General features: G+C 40.7%; 2 protein-coding genes across 5 annotated transcripts in view; one reads left to right on the top strand and one right to left on the bottom strand.

Moving 5' to 3' along the window:
* Positions 1–5,639, bottom strand: part of TMC1 (transmembrane channel like 1) — a 123,616-nt gene extending 117,977 nt beyond the window's left edge. Inside the window, exons 1-2 of one of the 2 annotated variants that reach the window (XM_046905372.1) lie at positions 5,593–5,639; positions 1,738–1,816 (exon numbers count right to left, since the gene is read on the bottom strand). In XM_046905372.1, coding sequence (XP_046761328.1) covers positions 1,738–1,816; positions 5,593–5,631 — 118 coding nt within the window. In that variant the 5' untranslated portion in view covers positions 5,632–5,639. The remainder of the gene's footprint in view (positions 1–1,737; positions 1,817–5,592) is intronic. The other variant, NM_001398433.1, reaches the window with a different exon arrangement.
* A 152-nt stretch (positions 5,640–5,791) lies between these two features.
* On the top strand, positions 5,792–20,202 carry ZFAND5 (zinc finger AN1-type containing 5). 3 transcript variants are annotated; one of them, NM_001031424.2, is made up of 6 exons: positions 5,792–5,988; positions 9,314–9,471; positions 9,889–10,003; positions 10,411–10,508; positions 18,177–18,302; positions 18,563–20,202. In NM_001031424.2, exons 2-6 carry the CDS (start codon positions 9,321–9,323, stop codon positions 18,709–18,711), a joined length of 639 nt encoding a protein of 212 aa, NP_001026595.2. In that variant the 5' UTR covers positions 5,792–5,988; positions 9,314–9,320; the 3' UTR covers positions 18,712–20,202. The 3 variants fall into 3 exon arrangements, with proteins under 3 accessions (NP_001026595.2, XP_040511481.1, XP_015135776.1); XM_040655547.2 differs by lacking the exon at positions 5,792–5,988 and adding an exon at positions 6,224–6,755; XM_015280290.4 differs by lacking the exon at positions 5,792–5,988 and adding an exon at positions 7,155–7,357.
* Positions 20,203–20,556: the final 354 nt, after the last annotated feature.

Raw genomic sequence — 20,556 nt, 5'->3', positions numbered from 1 at the left:
AAATTCTTTTCTTGCAGTGGACAAGACTTGACGTGATTGACTGACATACTTCAAATCAGTGGTATCCAAACATTTTTGGTCACGTATCCCTGTTAGAAAAAGATTTTTGAGCATACACATCCTATATATATATATATTTATAAAGAGGCATTTCTGACGTTCTAGAATTTTTCTCCTGCACTCTAACAGCACACTTTGGAAACCACTGATTTAGATTATACAAGTGACATCAACACTAGAGGTGCTCTGGATAATACAGATACCTAGGCTCGATGCCCCACCTGGAGTACTGTGTCCAGGCCTGGGACCCCCAGTACAGGAAGGATGTGGAGCTCTTAGAGCAGGTCCAGAGGAAGGCCACTGCGATGGTCAGAGGGCTGGAACAGCTCTCCTGTGAGGAAAGGTTGAGGGAATTGGGATTGTTTAGTTTGGAGAAGAGAAGGCTCCGGGGAGACCTCATTGTGGCCTTCCAGTACTTGACAGGAGCATATAAACAGGAAGGGGGACGGCTGTTTACAAGGGTGGATAGTGACAGGACAAGGGAGAATGGTTTTAAACTGAGACAGGGGAGGTTTAGGTTGGATATTAGGAGGAATTTTTTCACACAGAGGGTGGTGACACACTGGAACAGGTTGCTGAAGGAGGTTGTGGATGCCCCATCCCTGGAGGCATTCAAGGACAGGCTGGATGTGGCTCTGGGCAGCCTGGTCTAGTGGTTAGCGACCCTGCCCATAGCAGGGGGGCTGAAACTACATGATCACTGTGGTCCTTTTCAACCCAGGCCATTCTATGATTCTAGGCTTCTTCAGTGCTGTGCTGCAGAAACTATTTCAGTGTAGAAATCTGTAATCCCTGTCCTTGGATCCAATTTGCTAATCACAAGTGCAGGCTATCAAACTCTACAGTTTAGATTTCACCTTATCATTTTGATTTTAGGATAATGTTGCAATTAAGGAAATTAAATCAGTAGCCACTGAGCAATTCATTGAAACAAAGCTACCTAAAGCACCATCAGAAAGCAGTTCAAAGGGTTATTAAAGTATCAAAAGACTCATAAGACTTGTTAAGGAGTAAACATGAGAGATGATGGCATGTTGTGAGAGCTCACCCAAAAAGGCAGGTTATTCAGAATAGCCCATGAACTGATACATCTTTGGGAGCTCAGAAGGTTCTGAAAGTTGAAATGAACCCAAAGAAGACCAGGATGCCATTAGTGCAATGAGAGGAAACTAGAAATGCTGCTGAGGATCAGCACTGCAAGCTGAACTGAGACACTCATCAGCCGCACTCACAGCAGTTCACAACTCAGCATGCCTCAAACCAAGGCCTGCTCTAGGACTCATAACAAAGAACTGAGACATTTTTGTCACATCAAGGCTTTGGTATACCAAGTGATAAACTTTCTTTGTTTTATTTAGATTAACATAACATTGTCCATGTTAGACCTGCCCAGTATTTCAGATTAATATAAAATAGAGAGCAGGATTTTCCTGGAGGCTCATTACCACTGTTGCATAGCTCAAAGAAGCATCTGATCAAGCAGCAGATAACAGATGTTCAATTTAATAATTAAAGCCTGAAAGATACCTGGGACTTGATTGGCTGAGAGGTGATGGCTTTTGCCATGCAGCACTTCCACTGATCAGAGTTTAGTGAAGTCAGGAGGCTTACGTGTTCAAACAAGAGCGCATGCAACAAGCTATTTTCATGAAAGCACTCTGTGGTGGGACAGCTCACCCTGTTGAGTGCTGCAACAGATGGACAGAGGGAGATGAGCCCTTCCTGGGAGAATGGCAGAGGAGACGTGGACCATTCCCTGTGGGAAAGAGCAGCTTAGATGTGCAGGGCTCAGGCCAAAGAGCTCACAAGTCAGGCCAAAGGAGAGGTCACAAGTATGACACTGTGGTGGGAATCTGCTACAGGAGAGAACAGATTAGCTATCATAGACAATTTTTGGAAGTATCTGTCACACACCCACATCCTCATTGCAACTTTTAACAAGTACAAACACAGCCCATCCAGGAGATGTCTAAAGGGTGTCACAGGTAACTTCTTGTTATGCAGTTACTAGGTGTTCCAGCCAGAGCGGACACACAGCCAACGATTCTGTAGTGACCATGGAGTCAGGTTCCTGAGAGAAGTGAAAGAGGAAACAGAAGACAGAAAAAGGAATAAGAGCTATAAGACAGAAGAAGGTGGGGGTTTTTTTGGGTTTTTTTGTTTGTTTGTTTGTTTTTTATGGTTTACATCAGCAAGCAACTAAGCATGACACAGTCTTTCACTCACCCTCCCCCCAGCTAGAGGAGAGAACTGGAAAAAAAAGACATAAGTAGAACTCATAGGTTGAGACAAAACTACTTACTAAGACAGAAAAGGAAGACAGAAATAATAGTAATAACACTAACATGTTTAAAAAGTGATGCGCAATGCTCACTACCTGCTTACTGATGCCCACTCAGTCCCCCAGCAGTGGCCCTCCCCCATTCAACTCCCATTGGTCATACTGTCTGGCAGGATGCCATTTTGGGTCAGCTGTTGTGGTCCTGTGCTCTTTCAGCTCCTAATGCTCCCCAGCCCCTTTCACTAGCAAAACAGTACAAGAAGCTGAAAATCTGAAACGCCCTGGGCTTTCTGCAGCACTGCTTTGCAGCAGCTAAAACATACACCTGTTACCGGCATTGATTTTTCTCCTAAAACCAAAACATAGTATCACATCAGACACTACCATGAAGATCAACTCTGTCCCAGGTGAAAACAGAATACTGTTTTAACTATTAATGTACAGTGAGGATGTTCAGCTGAGTGGACTTGTTTAAAATACTCTCTATAAGCAAATCCACCTGCTTTCTCAGATGCACAGCTTACCTGCAGTGCCACTGAGCAGACCAACATGAAGTCCAAAACTACTCCCTTCTTAAGTTGTGGCTTCTAAAGATGGTAGTACTCTCGCCCTCTCAGCTCTTTGTTGGGTAATGTACTGAGGTCACCCCGGTCTCCTTTTAAGGTCCCCAACATTCCAGATGAAGTTAGGAAGTAGCTTACAGCATTCTTAAGGCGCTAGGCTCTCTGAGTTAAGTAAAACACATTGCTGCTTCATTATTTTTTTTTCTTTTCATTTATGCTGTGGTTTGCTTTGAAGAAGGAGAGTATGATTCAGATGCTTAATATAATCAGCAATTTAAATAGAAAGTTCTCTTCCATACTGGGGAAATGCTGCAGCATGTTTGCATTTGATTTCATAAGACACCCAGATCCAGTTGGTAGATTAAAAAAAAAAATTAAAGAAAAAAATTACATTATCAGAGCTGCCTATTTCCTTTCATACCCTGAGCAGGGTAGTCGGACCCAAACAACTAAAGGAAACAGATGGGCCTGGAAGTTTAAGCCTTGAAGGAAGAAAATCTTCAGTAAATAAAAATGCTTAGAGTCACAGAGGCAATTGTTCCATAGCTTGTAAAAATAGACAGCTTCCCAGCTCTGCAGCTTCAGCAGAACTCCATATCTAGCGATGTCATACTCTTAAATTCCCATGCCATCTCCTGGTTTCTATACCTACTACGTTTCTAAATCATCTTACATACCAAAGTTAATAACTGGAAGAGAAGAATGCTTGCAAAGGTCCTTAGTAGCAAATTCTCTCGTTCTTCTAAGACTCCTTATCTTTGAGTGGCTTCTTGTCATTGAGAGAAACTTTGCTGATAAATCTACTGAAAAACCACTCTTATTTAAGAAGAAGCCTTCCCTGGAAGAAGCCAAAGAAGTTGATAGTTTTCATCTGAAACTGTTCTATCCTCTGTCCTGCCATACTATGAGAGGTGGTGATTACTCTCCAGCACTACTAGTAGATGACCTTTTACTGTGACACTGAGACTCTAAAATCTTCAGTTTTGGTCACAAAATCTCTGCAAAGGACAAGTAATACACACTTCAACTTCCTTTCCCACTTTTCCCCTCAAAGTGACAAAGTTACTCACCCCTTGAGAGCACTGCTTTCAAAAGAGTTCTCTTCTGCACTCTAAGTCAAGAAACAGCACTCACATTTTTTCCTCATAACAGATGGAATTATTTTGTACTACTGACACCGAGGTCAGCCCAAATGTTTCAGATAACAGAGGGGATATTCCAAATACTCATCACTATTCTGTAGCAATAAGACTTCTGCAGCAAACACAGTACCAGTAGCCAGTGCTATTTCTGCAGAGTGCTATACTGCAGCACAGCACAATTCCATCTAACTAAAAGCATTACGTACCTCAAAAGATTCTGGGACTCAGGAGACAACTTTCCCACAAGCAAGGAAGATCAGTTTCCAAAGGCAAGTCAGGAAAGAAAGAAAGGAAAGAAAGGAAAGAAAGGAAAGAAAGGAAAGAAAGGAAAGAAAGGAAAGAAAGGAAAGAAAGGAAAGAAAGGAAAGAAAGGAAAGAAAGGAAAGAAAGGAAAGAAAGGAAAGAAAGGAAAGAAAGGAAAGAAAGGAAAGAAAGGAAAGAAAGAAAGGAAAGAAAGGAAAGAAAAAGACTTTCTAGTAATTTCAGTGATGTGCTTTCCACAGTGCCATGCACTTCAAACCTAACCGTTTTCTTTGGGTTAGGTAGTTAAGCAAAGGCCCATAAACATAGTCAATACACTGATCTCTGAGTATCCCCAGTATAGGCAGAAACTGCATTTAGAGCTGAATTGCTCAGAACACTTACTTAAAGCTACTTTGAGTTTTACAGCTGAAGATTTATCTTTGAGTATGTATGTAATGCGTGGATGAAGAGAAGTCCTTTCCCCTTCCTAGACTTCCTAAAAAATTATTGCCCTCAGTTTACAATGACATGGCAAACAACGATGACACTGAACCTCCCATACGAGCTTTTAAGGCATAACTACCCTGTGCTGCTCTCTATGAGAAGCTTATGAGCTCTATGAGAAAGCCTAAAGAAATGATTCCCAGAAACACAGCACTGCTGTGTTGGCAGGGCCCCTGGGACCACCTGGTCCTACCCCTGCTGCAGCAGGGACACCCAGAGCAGGCTGCCCATGCTCCTGGAGACCTCTGACTCCACAGCCCCTGCGCAGTCTGTACTAGAGCTCCTTCACTCACAGTAAGGAAGCATCTCTTCTGCTTACATGGACTTTTTACTCTCTTGGACTTCTGCTCCAGTCCCACAGTGCCCACAGCGATGCCGCCCTTCCACCCGGCTGGGCGCCACCTCCTCCGAGCACGAAGGCACAGCAGCGCCCAGTAGGCCTGCCTCTGCTCCCGTCACCCAGGAAACGCATGCTGGGCGCAGCCAGCACAAAAACGCGTTATCTCCAGGTCCAATCACGCACAAATTCACCAGCCAGAGCCTAAATTTCAACCCCTCCCTGCCAGGAGAGAACACGAGAACGCCCACCGGGAGGACCCCACGGCAGGCCGCAGACCGAGGGGGGAAGCCCGCGCGCAGCCCTCAACGGCTCCACCTCCTCCCGCTCGCGGCGGCCCTCAACCTGTGACGTCACCGCCACCCGCCGGGGGCAGGACTCCGCGAGCAGCGGCACCACGCGCCCAACGCACGCGTCGGACGCACAAATCCAACGCAGGCGCCCTACCGCTCTCCTGCCTACCGCTCTCCTCGATCCGCTCTTTCTCGCAGGAGTACGCATGCCCCGACAGCGTGAGGCGGAGTCGAGGGGGAGAAGGAGGACGAGGGGAAGAGGGAGGAGCCGAAGCCGAGGCCGAGGCGAGGGAGTGGGCTCCGCCTCCTCTCCTTCTTCCTCCTCCTCCTCCTCGCCGATCCGCGACTCCCGCCTGCCGCTGCTCTCCGCCCTCCCCCTGTTCAGCGTGCGGCTCGACTCCCGCCGGCGCCGCTGCCACGACGGCCGGGGCAGCTGCGGGAACAAAGGAGGAGGGAAGCGGCGGCGGCTCTGCGCCCCGCAGTCCCCGGACCCTTTCCATCCCGGCAGCGGCCCGCAGCCTTCTCCGACACCCGACGCGGAGCTTCCGGCCGCCGCCGGCACCTGGTAGGTGGGCGCGGGGCGGGCGGCGGGGCCGGCTCCGAGGCCGGCTCCGAGGGCGTCTCGCTGGGACCGGGGGGGGGCTCGGCCTGCCCGCGGCGGCACAATGGGGAGCGCGGGGCCGGCGGCGGCCGGGCCGTGACTCAGGGCTTTGCGTGCGGCTCGGGCCCGGGCCCGCCCCCCGGGGTTGGCCTCCGGGCCGGGCGGCCGCGGGGCTCCCGTGCACCGGTACCCTTGGGGAGGGGGGAGAGCGGGTAGGGAAAGCACAGCGCACTCCGGGCGCTTGGCAGCGCCGGCCTCTTTGTCTGGCGCCGCGCTGGGCCCGTGCCGCGCTCCTCCGCGGCGCCGCGCTGCCAGCACTTGACTTTTTCTTTGTAAACGGCGGTCCTTCAGGTGGCGGGGTATGTAGGTCAGCGGGCCCCGGGTTTTGTGACCGCTTTAAAAGCGCTTTGGGTCGCTATCCGGTCGTTAACGTTAAAATTCGAACCGACGAAGCGCGATGTCGGGGCTCGGCGCCGCTGTCTGGAAGCTGGGAGGCTGGGCCTCACCGCTCCCCGAGCATCCCCGCACCGCTGCCCAGCCCTGGAGGGACCGCCCGGGGCAACGCGCGGGGGAAATAGCTCTGCTTCCGTGCTGCGAGGGCACGCGGTGAAGCAGCCGCATCCCCTCAGGGCAGAGCTTACCCTTCCGGGACGCAGAGCGAATTTTATTTTTCCCCCTTGCAAAAGGGAAGCGGTTCGGCTGTCCGCCCAAGGAGGTCGGGGGGCGTTACGGTGAGCTGTGAGGCCCGTTGTGGCACCCGCCGTGGCTGGGGATGAAAATGGCTGTTGGGGATGACGAGCCAGTGATGCTGCACTTCCCTGATTGAATTTCAGTCTCCGCGCTCTCTCTTCCTTTAGAAAGGAAACCGCAGTCCTGTTAATCAGATTTTATATTTTCCTCTCACAGTGGGTGTATGCGTGGCTGCCTCGGCCTTGTGGGCTGTATGGGAGCTGTCAGCCCTTGGAGATATAAATAGAAGCTGATTTCAGAGGCCCCTGTTGACGGGGTTTTGTGTCTGAGCCTCCAGCTCAGCCTGTCACATTGCAGCCTTGTGACAGGCGGAAGCTAATTTGCTCACCCATGTGACCTGCGCTTCTGAGAAATATTAAGGAAAGCAGTGCACATGTGATGGCATTAGGGGCTGGCTTTCCAAAGGAGTGGAGCTATATAAGTGTAGGATCACTTCAGCTAGATGCTTATGCTCTCTGGTATTCCAGTAGGGAGGAATTAGAAAAGTGTGTAATTAGTCTGGTCTGAAGACCTTGTTCCTGCTGTTGCTGGTTCAGAAGCTGATACAGCAAAACTTAGTGTGCTGGATAGCGGATTCCATTTGGTAAGTGTTTTATAACTGTTTGCCTATGTGTGATAAATGCTTTTGAAAGAAAAGTGGTTAGACCTGGACCTCCTTCAGAAGCCTGAAAAGCACTGTTTATGAGTGTTTTTCATAACAGAACAGCTTGTTTTTTCTGCTAGGGGCATATATTTCAAGTAGTGGAAGAAGCTGCTGACCAAACAGCTGTGAAGTCTTGCTGTTTGTAGTATTTTAAAAACGATGTTAGCACCTAAAGCTGGATACTTTAGGTGGTGAAATATGATTCACAGCATGAATCTGATTCACAGCTTGAATCTAATCTGAACTGGAGCATGTCAGTTGAGATTGATGGTGGCAGCATATTTGATAGTGTTTTGAGCTCGCCTACTTAACAAGAGGGCAGAAATGGGCTCTTTATTTGTTTTTGTCTAAGCATAAACCTAGAATGTAGATGAGAGGTTTTACATTTGTGTAGTTTAGTCACGACTTGCACTGACTTCTATGATGTATAGGGCTGTAGAAGTGTAATGCTGTTGAGTGTTTTATCAAAGTGTGAAGTTAGGTAGTCATTTCAGGACTACCTGTACCAACACAGCTATTTATAGCTGGGAAAAAATTAGGTTCTGTAATAACCTGCAGGAAATAATAATAATAATTTTACCTGTTTACCTCTTGTTTCTGAATTACTTTCCTCCTAGGAACTTAGTTTAATTGGACAAAGGCTGCTGTCAGTTGCAGTTACCAAGCCATTGAAATTTGGGTTTACTAATTGTAGTGTGGCATTTATTAATTGTAAAACATGTTTTTCTATGCAGCATAATAAATGTGCTTTCAGCGTTCTTGAGTTCTCACAAGCATCTGCTGTGAAGTATTTCTTATTTGACTTTTCCTGTGTAGGATGGCTGTCATCTAGAGAAGACATGAAAATGTCTCCACACACCAAGTATAGCACTTCTAAATCTTGTGGAGACAGGTGCAATATTCTTACATGTCCACAGTTTGTATTACATTTCTTGATTACAATGTTCAAGGTTTGTTGCACTTGCAAATCAAGGGTTTTGTTGCTGTATCAGTTTTTCTGCTCACCTTGCTTTGCAGAGGTTAACCAACAGTGAAGGGGAAGTATTTTTATTCCTAACTACTGCAGTTTGTGTTACGGAGTTAGATGTTGTCTATTGGAGGGCTCAGAAGTCTTGCTATAACTTCATTAATACAAATAACTTAAATGGCTCTTTTGAAGAGTGTCAGCAGCATGATGGGATGTACTTGGAAAAGTACATTATTACAGAAATACTGTTTAGATTTTGTTGAAGAGGCTGTTATGCACTTGCTGCCAGTTAATACTCAGTATCAACTTTCATACACAGCCTGAGGAGTATTCCACGCCTTGTTTTGGAAACTCCTTCTAAAGATAGGAATACAGATTATAAATGGCTGTTGCCAATACTTCAGGGATCTTTGTTGTTCTTTTTAACAGACGGACTGTGGAAGTCAATCCTGCTAGTAGTGGAATAAACATCAAGATGTTGCAAGATCAACATTCTTGAAAAAGTGGGGTGGTTCTGAATGGAATTTGGTAAAATAAGCTGTTAGTTGCCAAAATGGTACAGCAGATACAAGGTTGATCTTGCTTATTCTGCATATGCATGCTAATGCTCAGAGGTTGATAATAAAGGGCTTTTTGGCCATTCAGTTGAATTTGGTCATAACCTGTACATGCAGCTCAATGTCTGACAAGCATGCTACTTCTCAGTATCAGCATGATACATTTTTTTCTTGTCTTAAAGATGCATAATGATGTTACTTAGCAATACAACCTCAATATTGAATGGGTCATTAATGTCCATGAATCTCTTTTTAAGAATGCTGATATCGCCTTATGGGAGCAGGGTGAGCAGACGTGCTTTAATTCTGTAACCCTGTAATTGATTTTGGTGACATGCCCACTCCTAATGCAGTTCTTGCTTTTATTTACAGCATCGAGATGACTCAGGAGACAAACCAGACCCCAGGGCCTATGCTGTGTAGTACAGGATGTGGATTTTATGGAAATCCTAGGACAAATGGGATGTGTTCTGTTTGCTACAAAGAACATCTTCAACGACAGCAGAACAGTGGCAGGATCAGTCCAATGGGTAAGGGTTTACAATATCTCTGTTTTCTTGGTTTTATTTTATTTCGAATTAAAAACAGGTGATGAAGAGGAATCCCATAACACATTTTGGGAGAACTTCTGAAGGCTGTATACTGAAATAATGAATTTCAAAGAGTATACTTCTTCAAAACACAGTAAAAATAGGAATGTATTTCTGTGTAATATGTTGTGATCCACCCTTAATTTTCTTCTCCACTTATTTATAGTGTCAGTATATTCTTCTTACATGATCTCTTAAATGATATTTCAGTTGTTAGTAATATAGTCTGTCTTTTAAGTAAGAAATAGTGTGCAGTATAATGAACAACGTATGCAATTTAATAACTGTATGCAAGAATATTTGACTAATGTATTCTACAACTTGTTTATAATGACTTCTTAAATTCTTGTTTTGTAGGACCAGCCAGTGGTTCAAACAGTCCTACCTCAGACTCTACATCTGTTCAGAGAGCAGATACTACTAGCTTAAACAACTGTGACGGTGTTGCTGGCAGCACATCTGAAAAATCAAGGTAAGATGAAAGTATTATTTTGAGTTTTAGATGAGCTGTGAGTATGTAGCAAGTTAATGATTGGCAGTAACTTTGACTCACTTCACTGAATTTCTTAGGAGCAAAAGGCACACCTGACAGTGCTTTTCTTTATAAATTTTTGTAAATGACTAGCGATTAAAATGTTTGGTCTTGTACTGCTGCATTTGCAGTTCATCTGGAGAAGTATTTGCTCCAGATTTGACTATTTCCTTCTGCGGGGAACTAAAATAGAATCAAAACATATTTTGAAGATAGTAGAAGCAGGAGTTGGGAACGTGCATCAGTACTAATTAAACAAGTAGTCTATTGATGGGTTTGGACATCTTAAGCTTTTATTACATACTTAAAACTGATATAACATTACATGTTTCACTGTACATGAACAGAAATGTGCCTGTTGCCGCTTTGCCTGTAACGCAGCAAATGACAGAAATGAGCATTTCAAGAGAGGAAAAAGTAACACCGAAAACAGAGACTGAGCCAGGTATGTTTGCGGAGTAACGCTGGTTATGCTGGTGACTTAGCAGAAGTTAACAGTTTGTTTACTTTCTCCTGAGGAGGTATCTCCCGTTGTGGTGGTCTTCAGGAACTGTTAAGAAAGTTAATTATGTGTTTTAAATAGTCTTCCCTTGGAATCAAGGAAAAATGTCTGGTGCTAGAATATAGCTTTAAGTTGCTTTAAGTTGCATGCATGCAAAAACAAATTGATACCTGTGAAGCAGTTTTGCTCCCAGTCCTTTTTTTCTTTTTTTTTTTCTTTTCCTTTTTTGGCACTCTACAATTGCATTTAGGGTAAAGTGGTCAATTTGAAAGTCAAAGATTTCTATGCGTAACCTAGCAGTACAACTCCTGCTGACTCATGGCAGTCAAAATGGCTTGTTGAGTTAAAGAATGGAGTTCTTAGAAATTCTGTTCTACAGAGAAATGACAGCAGGGGAAGGACTTAAAAATGCTGACAGAAACGGTTACAGGTTCTTTAAATAGTTGAGAATCAGTAGATATCCACAGAACAGTGCTTTAGTTATGTAGGATACTTAAAGCTATAAATGAATCTTCCATTTAGAAGTTTTGTTCTTGCACTGGAAGGTTGTAGCTGTAGTGATTAAACTTAAAAGTGAAAAGTGGAGGAAGGCAGGAAAGGGACTGCTTCCTTAAGTGCAACTGAGTGGTTGAATTCATTTATTAATCTATTTGAATGAATACCTTAATGCATTTGCTCTGTACCTATAAATATCCCCTTTTTTTTATGTAACAGTTATGAAATATTCTTAAAACAGAAGCTGATACTTTATATTAATTTTATCTTCAGTTTAAATTTGTTTTTCACTTATGAAGTCAGGTATAAAATGCAGATGACACTACTCAGCACTGGATAAAAGTGATTTTTAACTTGTTCTGATTTTGCACTAACAACTGATATTTAATTGCTTATTTTTTCTACAGAGGGTTTTACCATTTGCAACTAGTCATGCTGAGTTGAGATTCTGTGACAAGAGCTGAAGCCCATTTCAAAAGTGTATTTAATCTTGGTTCTGTACAGACAGAGAGTAGATTTCTTTACTAGTATTAATTTATTGTAACTAATATCATCAGAAGAGTATTTTTGTACATAGCTTAAAACTCTATGATATTTATGAAACTCTAGTAGGATTTCCTGCCTGAAATGGTGTCAAGCAAGCCAAAGAAATGCATAAAATGGTAGCAGTGGTGAAATACTAGGTGAATTTACTCTTATTGAAACTGCCAATAGTAGCCTGTCCTTTTGCCATGTATAAAGGACAGCCTTCAGTTTCAGACACAATACCTGTTTTTTTTCCTTAACAAGTGAACTATTTGATAGCTAGAGTCACGTGCCTCTCTGGTTAGAAAAGGGGGAAAAAATCCAAAAGCAGCTCAAGATACTGTTGTATTTCTTTCTAAGTAATCCTGCAGGTTGAAATCAGTAAAAGTTGTTAAAAGTTGATGTAAAGATCAGTGAGAGAACTGCCACAGAATGTAAGTGTTTCTGGGAGGACTTCTGGAACAAAACTGCCTGCCTTAGTATGTGTTGCAGCCTTTCAGTGCTTAAAGGAGATTATTATAAAGACAGGAAGAGACTTTGTAAAAAGCTGGGTATTATTATTTTAAGCTAAAAAAGAGTAGCTTGAGATTAGACATTAGGAAGAATTCTTCAATATGAGGGTGATAAGGCACTGGCGCAGGCTGCCTGGAGAAGATGTGGATGTGTCATCCCTGTGGGCATTCAGGGCCAGGCTGGATGCACCCTGAGCATCCTGAACTAGTGGCTGGCAGCCCTGCCCTTGCTACTCTTGGTGGTGGTCTTCGGGGTCCCCTTCAACCCCTTCTGTGAGTTTATGATACCCATAAGTCCCTCAAACAGTCTCATCTGTTTTGAAACAGGTGTTTCCTTCTAAGTGTTACAGCTTGACACAAACTGCATGCATAAGATGGTGTGTACTTATGTACTAATCTCAGGGTTTGGTGGGCATCTAAGATGTGTAAATTGTTTGCTGTGTTCAATCTCGTGTGCAAGAAAATATTACCTATACTTCAGAATCCTTGTTGGGTCTGGACTGCTTGCATTTCTTTTCTCTTCCTTTTTTCCTGTAACATTTAATGTGTGATGTCTCAACTCCTCCTCAGGAGGGGAGAACAATACATAATAGTTCATAACAACAAAGCTGATATTCTCTATGAGTTGTAACTAAGATAATACCACAGTCTCGAAGTTGCTGATAAAAATCTAGATCTGAGTGCAGTCTGACCTTAGAAACTGAATTTCATAACTGTTTACAGGTAGTAGTGTGGAGCATGAACAATATAATTTTCAAGTAGAGTACATCTCTCCTTTTAACATCTTCAGTGACATGAAGTTGCATTCTTTTTTGACAGAACTTCATTATGAAGAGAAATTTTCAAGCCTTTGCAAGCCAGAAAGCTATAAGTAATTACATCTGGTCAATTGATATATTTTTTTAACAATATGTAGTTTAAATTATGAAGCTGTTGAAGTTGGGAACAAAACAGCTTTACAGGCTTATCTTGCTTTATTTTTGTTTTTATTTTTTTCCCAGGTTGAGGTTGCAACCTGGATTCTCATTCAGACAAATCAAGTTTTAAAATAGTCATATCTTAACAGTTGAAGGAAAAGATGCGTGACAGATGTAACCGACCCAGTTGGTTATAATTGGCATGTCTAGCACACTATAGTTTCTTCTGACCTGTAATTTCTTAGTTCAACTTTATTATTTCATATTTGAACAGTGGCATATTTTGTCTAGTTCCCTGTATGATGAAATACTCACAAGTAAGAAATCTAAAGACCTCTGTGTCCAAACTCCACTTTCTAAGTGGGCACTATTTACATAGCATTCATAGGCTTTTGACGTGCTTTTACACTTATTATTATTAGGGATTGAATTACTGTACAGAACTTACCTAAAGCATTCTAGAAATTATAACTATTTGTTTTTCATTTTGTTTTTTTTTTTCTGTCATGGATTACAGGAATTCAATGCCAAACCTAGTTAACTTCTTTCCCTTCTTTGTATTATACTATCAGAGCAATATATAGGTATTCAGCAAATTGGTGAGGCACAGTGTAGCCCTTCCGTATGAAACCTGTTTTGTTCTAGCAGGCATGCAAGTACCAGTAAGAGCTACTTACAAAAGAGAAAAATGAGTTGTATATTAGGCATTAAAAAAAAAACTGTTGTGAAAACATGTATATTTAAACATCACGTTATTTCACATTATGGTGTGTTTTTAGCATTTTTTTGTGGTTTAATCTATGTCTTTCCATGATTCAGTTATGAGTCTCCTGTCAAGTGTCTGTTACCAGACATGATTGGTATCAACATGCATGTTAGTGACTTAGTTTGGGTTACTAATGCATTGAAAATAAAACAAATTTTAGAGATCAGAGTATGTTCCACGGCTATGGAGTAGTATTGCCTATAACGAAAGTGAACATGAAATTGAAATGTCTATGTTCTCATGGAATGTACTTTAAAAATACTCAGATAACTCCTAAACTACAATCTAATTCCATCCATGTTGCAGATTGTTTCTGTTCTTGAAGTAATATTTAATGAGCTTCAGAAGGCAGTGGAAGATGATATTTGACTAACCTGTCTTCTGACTCTACAAAGCCAGTATGATTTTTTTAATGTTATCTTGCATTCGGGTTCAGACCATGTTATGAGGATTGCTCTAACTTAATTGTACATCTGGTCAGTGTGTGTTGCAGGTAATAGCGTAAGATGCTGAATAGACAGCTTATGAAATACGGTAGGCTTGAGCTGATAACTATGGTATTCCTTAGATTTTTATGCTGTAATAATTGCTTTGTTAATTCTGATTTGGTTTTCCATGTTACAATGTTTAACCATATTTTAAACTATAGACTGTTTGTAGCTGTCATAAAACCATCTGATACAACAACTTGCATTCAAAATAGTCAATTTATCTTCAAGTTACCCATGTCTACTGTAACATCTGTAGATAGCCCTGCTTTATATAATTCTGAAATTGGATTGGCTTGAAGCCCTGGAAAAGGAGACTGCCCAACCAGTGGTCCTGTGTTTGTTGCTGATAGAACACTGTTTTAACTTTTTGACTGAAATGATTATGATACAGCATGTCTTCATGGTGACCAAATTAAACTGTATTTGTGTGATACGTAAACTAGGATGTCTTTACGTTAATAAAACATTAAAAATATTTTATATGCTTGTTAGTTAGGCATGTGGGAAATAAGTTGCGCGCTGCAGAGTAGATTAATTCCCTTGCATTGAAATTAGAATTGAAGTTTATTTTTTAGCCTTTTCATTTTTGGCTCCTAGATTGCCATAGCAGTTCTGGTTTCTGAAAAATAAAGCATTTACTTTCAAGAAGCTTGACAAAGCATAACAAGGACTGTTCATCTTTTCAAATTCCAATTTTATATACTAGTCCATTGTGTTTAAAACAAAATGAGGATTTAGTAATCTGCAGTTTCAGCTTTGGTACTGCAGATGTTTAGTCTGCTGTCTTTCTGATTGCTCCAGACTTTACCTCTGTTCTTTCTGTTTTAGTTTTGCAAGTTCTTCTGTGGTGGCCAGCAGTATTGGTTTCATGAAGTCAAGTTAAGACAGTTATATTTTTATGCCTTCAAGACTGACTTTGCTCTTTCAGCATGGTTATCTACTTAGTAACCCTATGATAAGCTGCTGGAATCTTACTGTGGTTAATTTACACATAGTCAGAAAATAAGGTTCTAAAATGTTGGTGTTAGTTGGGTGGCCTTTTTCTGGTTACTTTTAATATAGGGAGAGTTGAAGAATGACGGATTTGTTTTTCAGCTGAAAATCATCAATTAATATCTTTTTGTGTGAAGAGCTGAAAAATAACTACAGTAGGCATGCTGTTCTGCAGCAGCTATGTCTGCATAAGCAAAACTACTGTCCATTTTGAAAATGCAGTTAACACAGTGTTGTTCTTGAGTAAAAGTCACTAAGGATTAATAGCTTGGTGAGAGAAGAGCTTTGTTCTCTTTAGGATCTGTCCATGTTTGGTTGAGTAGCTGTCATGCTGTAGCATGTGGCTGACTTCATTGATCAGCAGCATCAGTGTTCCCAAATGCCTTTTGTAAAGATGTGTCTTATTTAAAGATTGTACATGAAAGAAGCTTTCCCAGAGTCATGATGCAATACCTGCATTGGTGGGCTTTTTTGAACACCTCTAATACTGGGATTATGTTACTCTTTATTACCCAAGCAAGTGTGTGGTGGCTTCTCTGTGCATGATGGTAATGCATCTTAAAACAGCCAAAGATAACTATTAGTTTCATCTGAAATCATTAGTAAGGTTCACCCAGTTCTGAAGATCTGTTATTCCTAAGTTTTTTTCAGCCTTGTAACAGAAGAATTGGTTTGATAAAATTCAAGTGGAGTAAACCTGATCAGTTAGCTTTTTGAGCCAAAGCTTGGGAAGGAAAGTGATCACAGTTATGGAGATGGCTATGTGCCAGCAGGAACTCAGCTGAAATGATGGTACATCTTTTAGTAGTATGGTGATTAATTCATCCAAACAGGGATATAGTTACTGAGGATCCAAACAGGGATATAGCTACCTGGTCTGCAGGTAGAAGTAACCACGTTTTTTGTACTTGCAGTTTTTGTCCAGTGATTTAATCCCTGGTATCATATTATAATTATTTGAAGCACTAATTTTTGGACAAATAACACTAGAGCACTTTCCTGATGGGGAGAGTCCTTTGTTTCTGAAGAGGTTTTCCTTTTAAAGAAAGAAAGTGAATGTTTTAATTCAAATTTAGGGAGCTCTGCCCCATCTTATTTATTAAGTCTTTAGTGCCTTTCTTCTGCATGTTCTACTTCTCCTTCTTTACTGAACACATCTTAGTTGTGCAGGAAAGATACTGTTCAGCAGCTTATTTGGGAAATGGGCCTCTGCAGTTTCTTAGGACTATTTTCTTCACTTCTTGGTTCCTGTGCAGCTATGTGTGGCTGTGAACACTTGGCACAGGTTCCTCGAGTGAGAAAGGGTACCTGCAGTAACTGGTAACATTCTCACTCAGATGGGTTTGTTCTCATTTGCTTCTTTGTGAGCATGTTAGGCAGTGATAAAGGTTGTTCTTTTTCTTGCTTTAATTTCCTCTTAGTGCATGCTGTGAGTGACTTTAATTATTTAGGTCATTTTTTACTTGCCCCTTCTTTTATCCATTTTCTCTTGCATCTGACTGAAACAGCATGTAGCCTCCAAGGGCTTGTACTGTGAGTTGGTTCTCATGCAGATGAAGCTTCCCTCTGGCTAGTTACACAGCAAATTGCAGCGTGCAGAAATATTTCTGGTTCCTCTTTTTTTTTTATCTGTCATAGCTTACATTTGTCATTGCATTTTTAAACAAAATTAACAGTATAGCACATCTAAAAGGAGCTTGATGACTGTGCTTTTTGGATGCTGCTTTTTTTTTTTTTTTTAAATGCCATAGCTGCTGCTTGATAGCCTAGTACCCAAGAGTTTTATGCTGCTTGTTATATCACTGTGCTTTAACCTGTTTTGGTCAGAGGTGCTCACATGGCTTGACTGATACCTAATACTGCTTTCTTTGGAATTGAAAAACAAGCTCAGAGCATCGTAACTGGAGATGTAGAAAATGTTAATAAATCATAAATACAAAGAAGTTGTCTCAACAAACAGAGTAGCAGAGGTTACTCAAAAAAGTACTGACAACAGTAAGGATTGTAGTGCAAGTCCTCTAATATTTTGTTACTCTTGGACTAAGCAACATACCAAACACTTCACAATTTTTATTTTTATTTTTTTTTAGAAAAAGATCTCCACAAGACAAGAAATGTAGTGAAGGGCCTCTGTAATTTATTAGGACTGTTAAACAAATGTTTAAGAAAATATTAGTGGCTACTGTCTTACTGTATAAAATTTTGGGGGTTTGAATGGTGAATACTTCTTGTTACGTCTGAGAACTTGTCACTTCTAAATCTTACTTAGACCCCAGTCAGGAATTCACAGCCTGTCTTTCACAGTGGCATTATGTGCCATCATTAATGCCATAATGATGGCATTAAAATATACATTCCTCAGCTTTTTTCCATGAGAGTTGAATATAAATAAAGAGGATATTAAATCAACAACAAAAATACCGTTTAATTTGATGAGAATATTTTTTTTTAAAAGAAAATAAACAGATTCATGGAAGTTTTGTGAATGATAAAACTTAGTTTGAGAACATGAGTAGAATGTCACTGACTCATTTTTCACTTGCTTCTGTCATGAACACAAGTTAACTTTTGGTATGCCTACTTACATTTTAAAGCCAAATACAGCACAAGAATACAGATATTCAGTGTGAAAAATCCATACTTCATTCTTCAAATGTGTCTTAAATGAAAGTGTCTTAATGAGATTATTTTGTACTGTGTGTTTGATAGCAGTGTTCTGGATCTGTCCCGAAATCAGTAGTTTGCTGTGAGCTGTTTTGGTTAATTGTTTCAGGTTTTGGTTCACTTGACTTAAGAAGTATATAGTGGCAGGGTAACCAGTACTATAACAGTTACATATTAATATTACTGACAAATTCATGGTCATGAGAAGGAAGAAATTTAACCTTTATATTCTTTGCTTGCTTTAACAGTTGTTACTCAACCAACCCCATCGGTTTCTCAGCCTAGTACTTCACAAAACGAAGAGAAGGCTCCTGAACTTCCCAAACCAAAGAAAAATAGATGTTTCATGTGCAGAAAGAAGGTTGGCCTTACAGGTAGGAGAACACATAGATGCTGAACAGATTTATATTAATATAGTTGCCTCTTAAAAGATTTAACTTAATGAAGTTGAAGTTGATCGCAAAATTCAAATTACTTACGAATGACACATTTTGGAAATTTTTTTTTTGTTAAGCTGTTGTATGTCAGAAGAGACAAACATATATGACTTTCTTCTGTAGCAACTAAACCATTAACTTACAGTTTACTTAAATATGAAGCTTCCTAATGATGTTGCATATTTTTCTTTGTACAGGATTTGACTGCCGCTGTGGAAACTTATTTTGTGGACTTCACCGTTATTCTGACAAGCATAACTGCCCGTATGACTACAAAGCAGAAGCTGCAGCAAAAATCAGGAAAGAGAACCCAGTGGTAGTGGCTGAAAAAATCCAGAGAATATAAATGGAACTGCTTGTGAAAAGACTGACTTTTTGGTTTTGTTTATAATATATCCTAGGAAAACATTGAAGAGCAGGTGCATGGCCATTTTCCTTTGATGTTCTCCAAAGTTGTTTTGTTTTTTTGTTTTTGTTTTTTAGTCGTCTGTCTTAATGATATTTCAGAATGTTTGGGTGTTTGTTACAGGCAGGATTGGATAGATACAGCCCTTTAAAATATGTATGCCCTCCTTAGAATATAGCTGAATGATTAGAAACCTGCACAGGGGACAGACTCTTTAGCTCATGTGTGCCAAACAGATGTACGCTATCTGCATGTTTGCAGCAGATCTGCCTTTTGAAATGTCTGAGGTATATAATCTTTGGCTAGTGTTATGTGCCTGTTTTGGAGAAGGATACATCAAAAAGGCTGGCAGTCTACTTCTGTCATTAAATATCTCATTCTGGTTTTAGTTGCAACGCTCCATTGTTTTCTACCAGAATTTAAGCTATGTAGAGAGGTCTGCCTTTCCACTAAGATGAGTGTTGGTGCCATTTTAAGAATGTAACATAGCAGTTGCATTGAGAAAAAAGAAGACACTTGCGAGAAGAACACTGTTTTGGAATCAATTATATTAAGTTCAGAACCATGAAAATTATTCATGGAAAGGAAGTGTCCTGTTGGGGTTTTACAAAACAGTCTGCAACAGAGCTGTCTGCTTTTTCTTGCTTAGCAAAAACTGTTGTGTAGCACAATGTTGTAAGATTCGTTTACAAAACACAGGTTACATATGTTTTTAGACATACTGCTACAGCTCTGTCAAGCAACGTGTATCTGAGTAAGTTGCTGAGGTATTAGAGCAGTTTATCACATACTACTTACATTCAGTGTCTTCTGAGTTCACAATTTTATTACCATTTTTTTTTCTAGTTTTAATGTAACAGTTGCACCACTTTGCATGGAAAACCATACCTGACATAGCTACTGTAGACTTAAGTGGTAGCTGGAACCACTCTCGAAGGGCTGCTTTATCATTTTTAATTGTACTTGGGTGTAGGACTGTAGTGTTCTTGGGTGTATTGCATGGGCTGCATTATCTACAGCATTGTACAATAACAACTCTAGAAAAGGCAGTATACTTCACTGATGCTTGTCTGGTAATATCACTTCTGTGTTATAATGGAAGGTTTTTTTGTGATGTATGAAATTTGTGTTTTTTATATAAACAAGTACAGTTTAGGCTAGTGTTGTGGTAATGCCTGTTCTCATCTGTAAATAGTTACATATGTACACAAGATACTACTTTTGAACTTCTGGTTTTTATTGCAATGTTCAGTCTTAGTTTTTACTTCACTATTAAAAAGTCTGTTTTTGCTTTAACGTTGTTTGTTCAGTTATTAGATATGCAAACATGTACAGATAGTTCATATTTATGTATTGCATATAATCACACTACCCAGCAGCTATGCTTTGTTGTATTATGTAAATAATAAAAAAAATGTACAGAGGAAATAATTCCTTTTGTGTTTGTTCATTGGTTTTAGTTACTGCTGTAATCTAAACGTGACCTTGTTGAGGTTGGATAAAGAGTTAATAATAGGTTTGCTTAGATGTCCTCTTTCTGCTTAAGCCTGACTGTATCTCACTTCAATTTGGATAGACTGGCTTTTTTAACATGCTTTTCTCACTTCAGCAAGTCATAAACTACTTGATGAACAGATGCCAGCAAACTGATGTGCTTAGAGACAGGGAAGTGTTAATGATGATCTCCAAAGATTGTAAGCTCTTCTATTTTATTTTTCTTCCTACAAATTGTATTTCCAATGGATCTATGGTAGGTAATAGAGCCACAATAATGACACATCAAAA

This window comes from Gallus gallus, chromosome Z (assembly GCF_016699485.2).
Source record: "Gallus gallus isolate bGalGal1 chromosome Z, bGalGal1.mat.broiler.GRCg7b, whole genome shotgun sequence".
In the NCBI taxonomy this organism is placed as follows: domain Eukaryota; kingdom Metazoa; phylum Chordata; class Aves; order Galliformes; family Phasianidae; genus Gallus; species Gallus gallus.
Note: the sequence above shows the minus strand (reverse complement) of the source record. Positions and strands in the feature narration are given on the sequence as shown.

Bases quoted from the DNA above. Each gene is read 5' to 3' on its own strand.
- ZFAND5 (NM_001031424.2), top strand. From the start codon at position 9,321: ATGACTCAGGAGACAAACCAGACCCCAGGGCCTATGCTGTGTAGTACA. The intron at 9,472-9,888 runs GTAAGGGTTTAC...CTTGTTTTGTAG, and splicing joins TGGCAGGATCAGTCCAATGG to GACCAGCCAGTGGTTCAAAC. The intron at 10,004-10,410 runs GTAAGATGAAAG...GTACATGAACAG, and splicing joins AGCACATCTGAAAAATCAAG to AAATGTGCCTGTTGCCGCTT.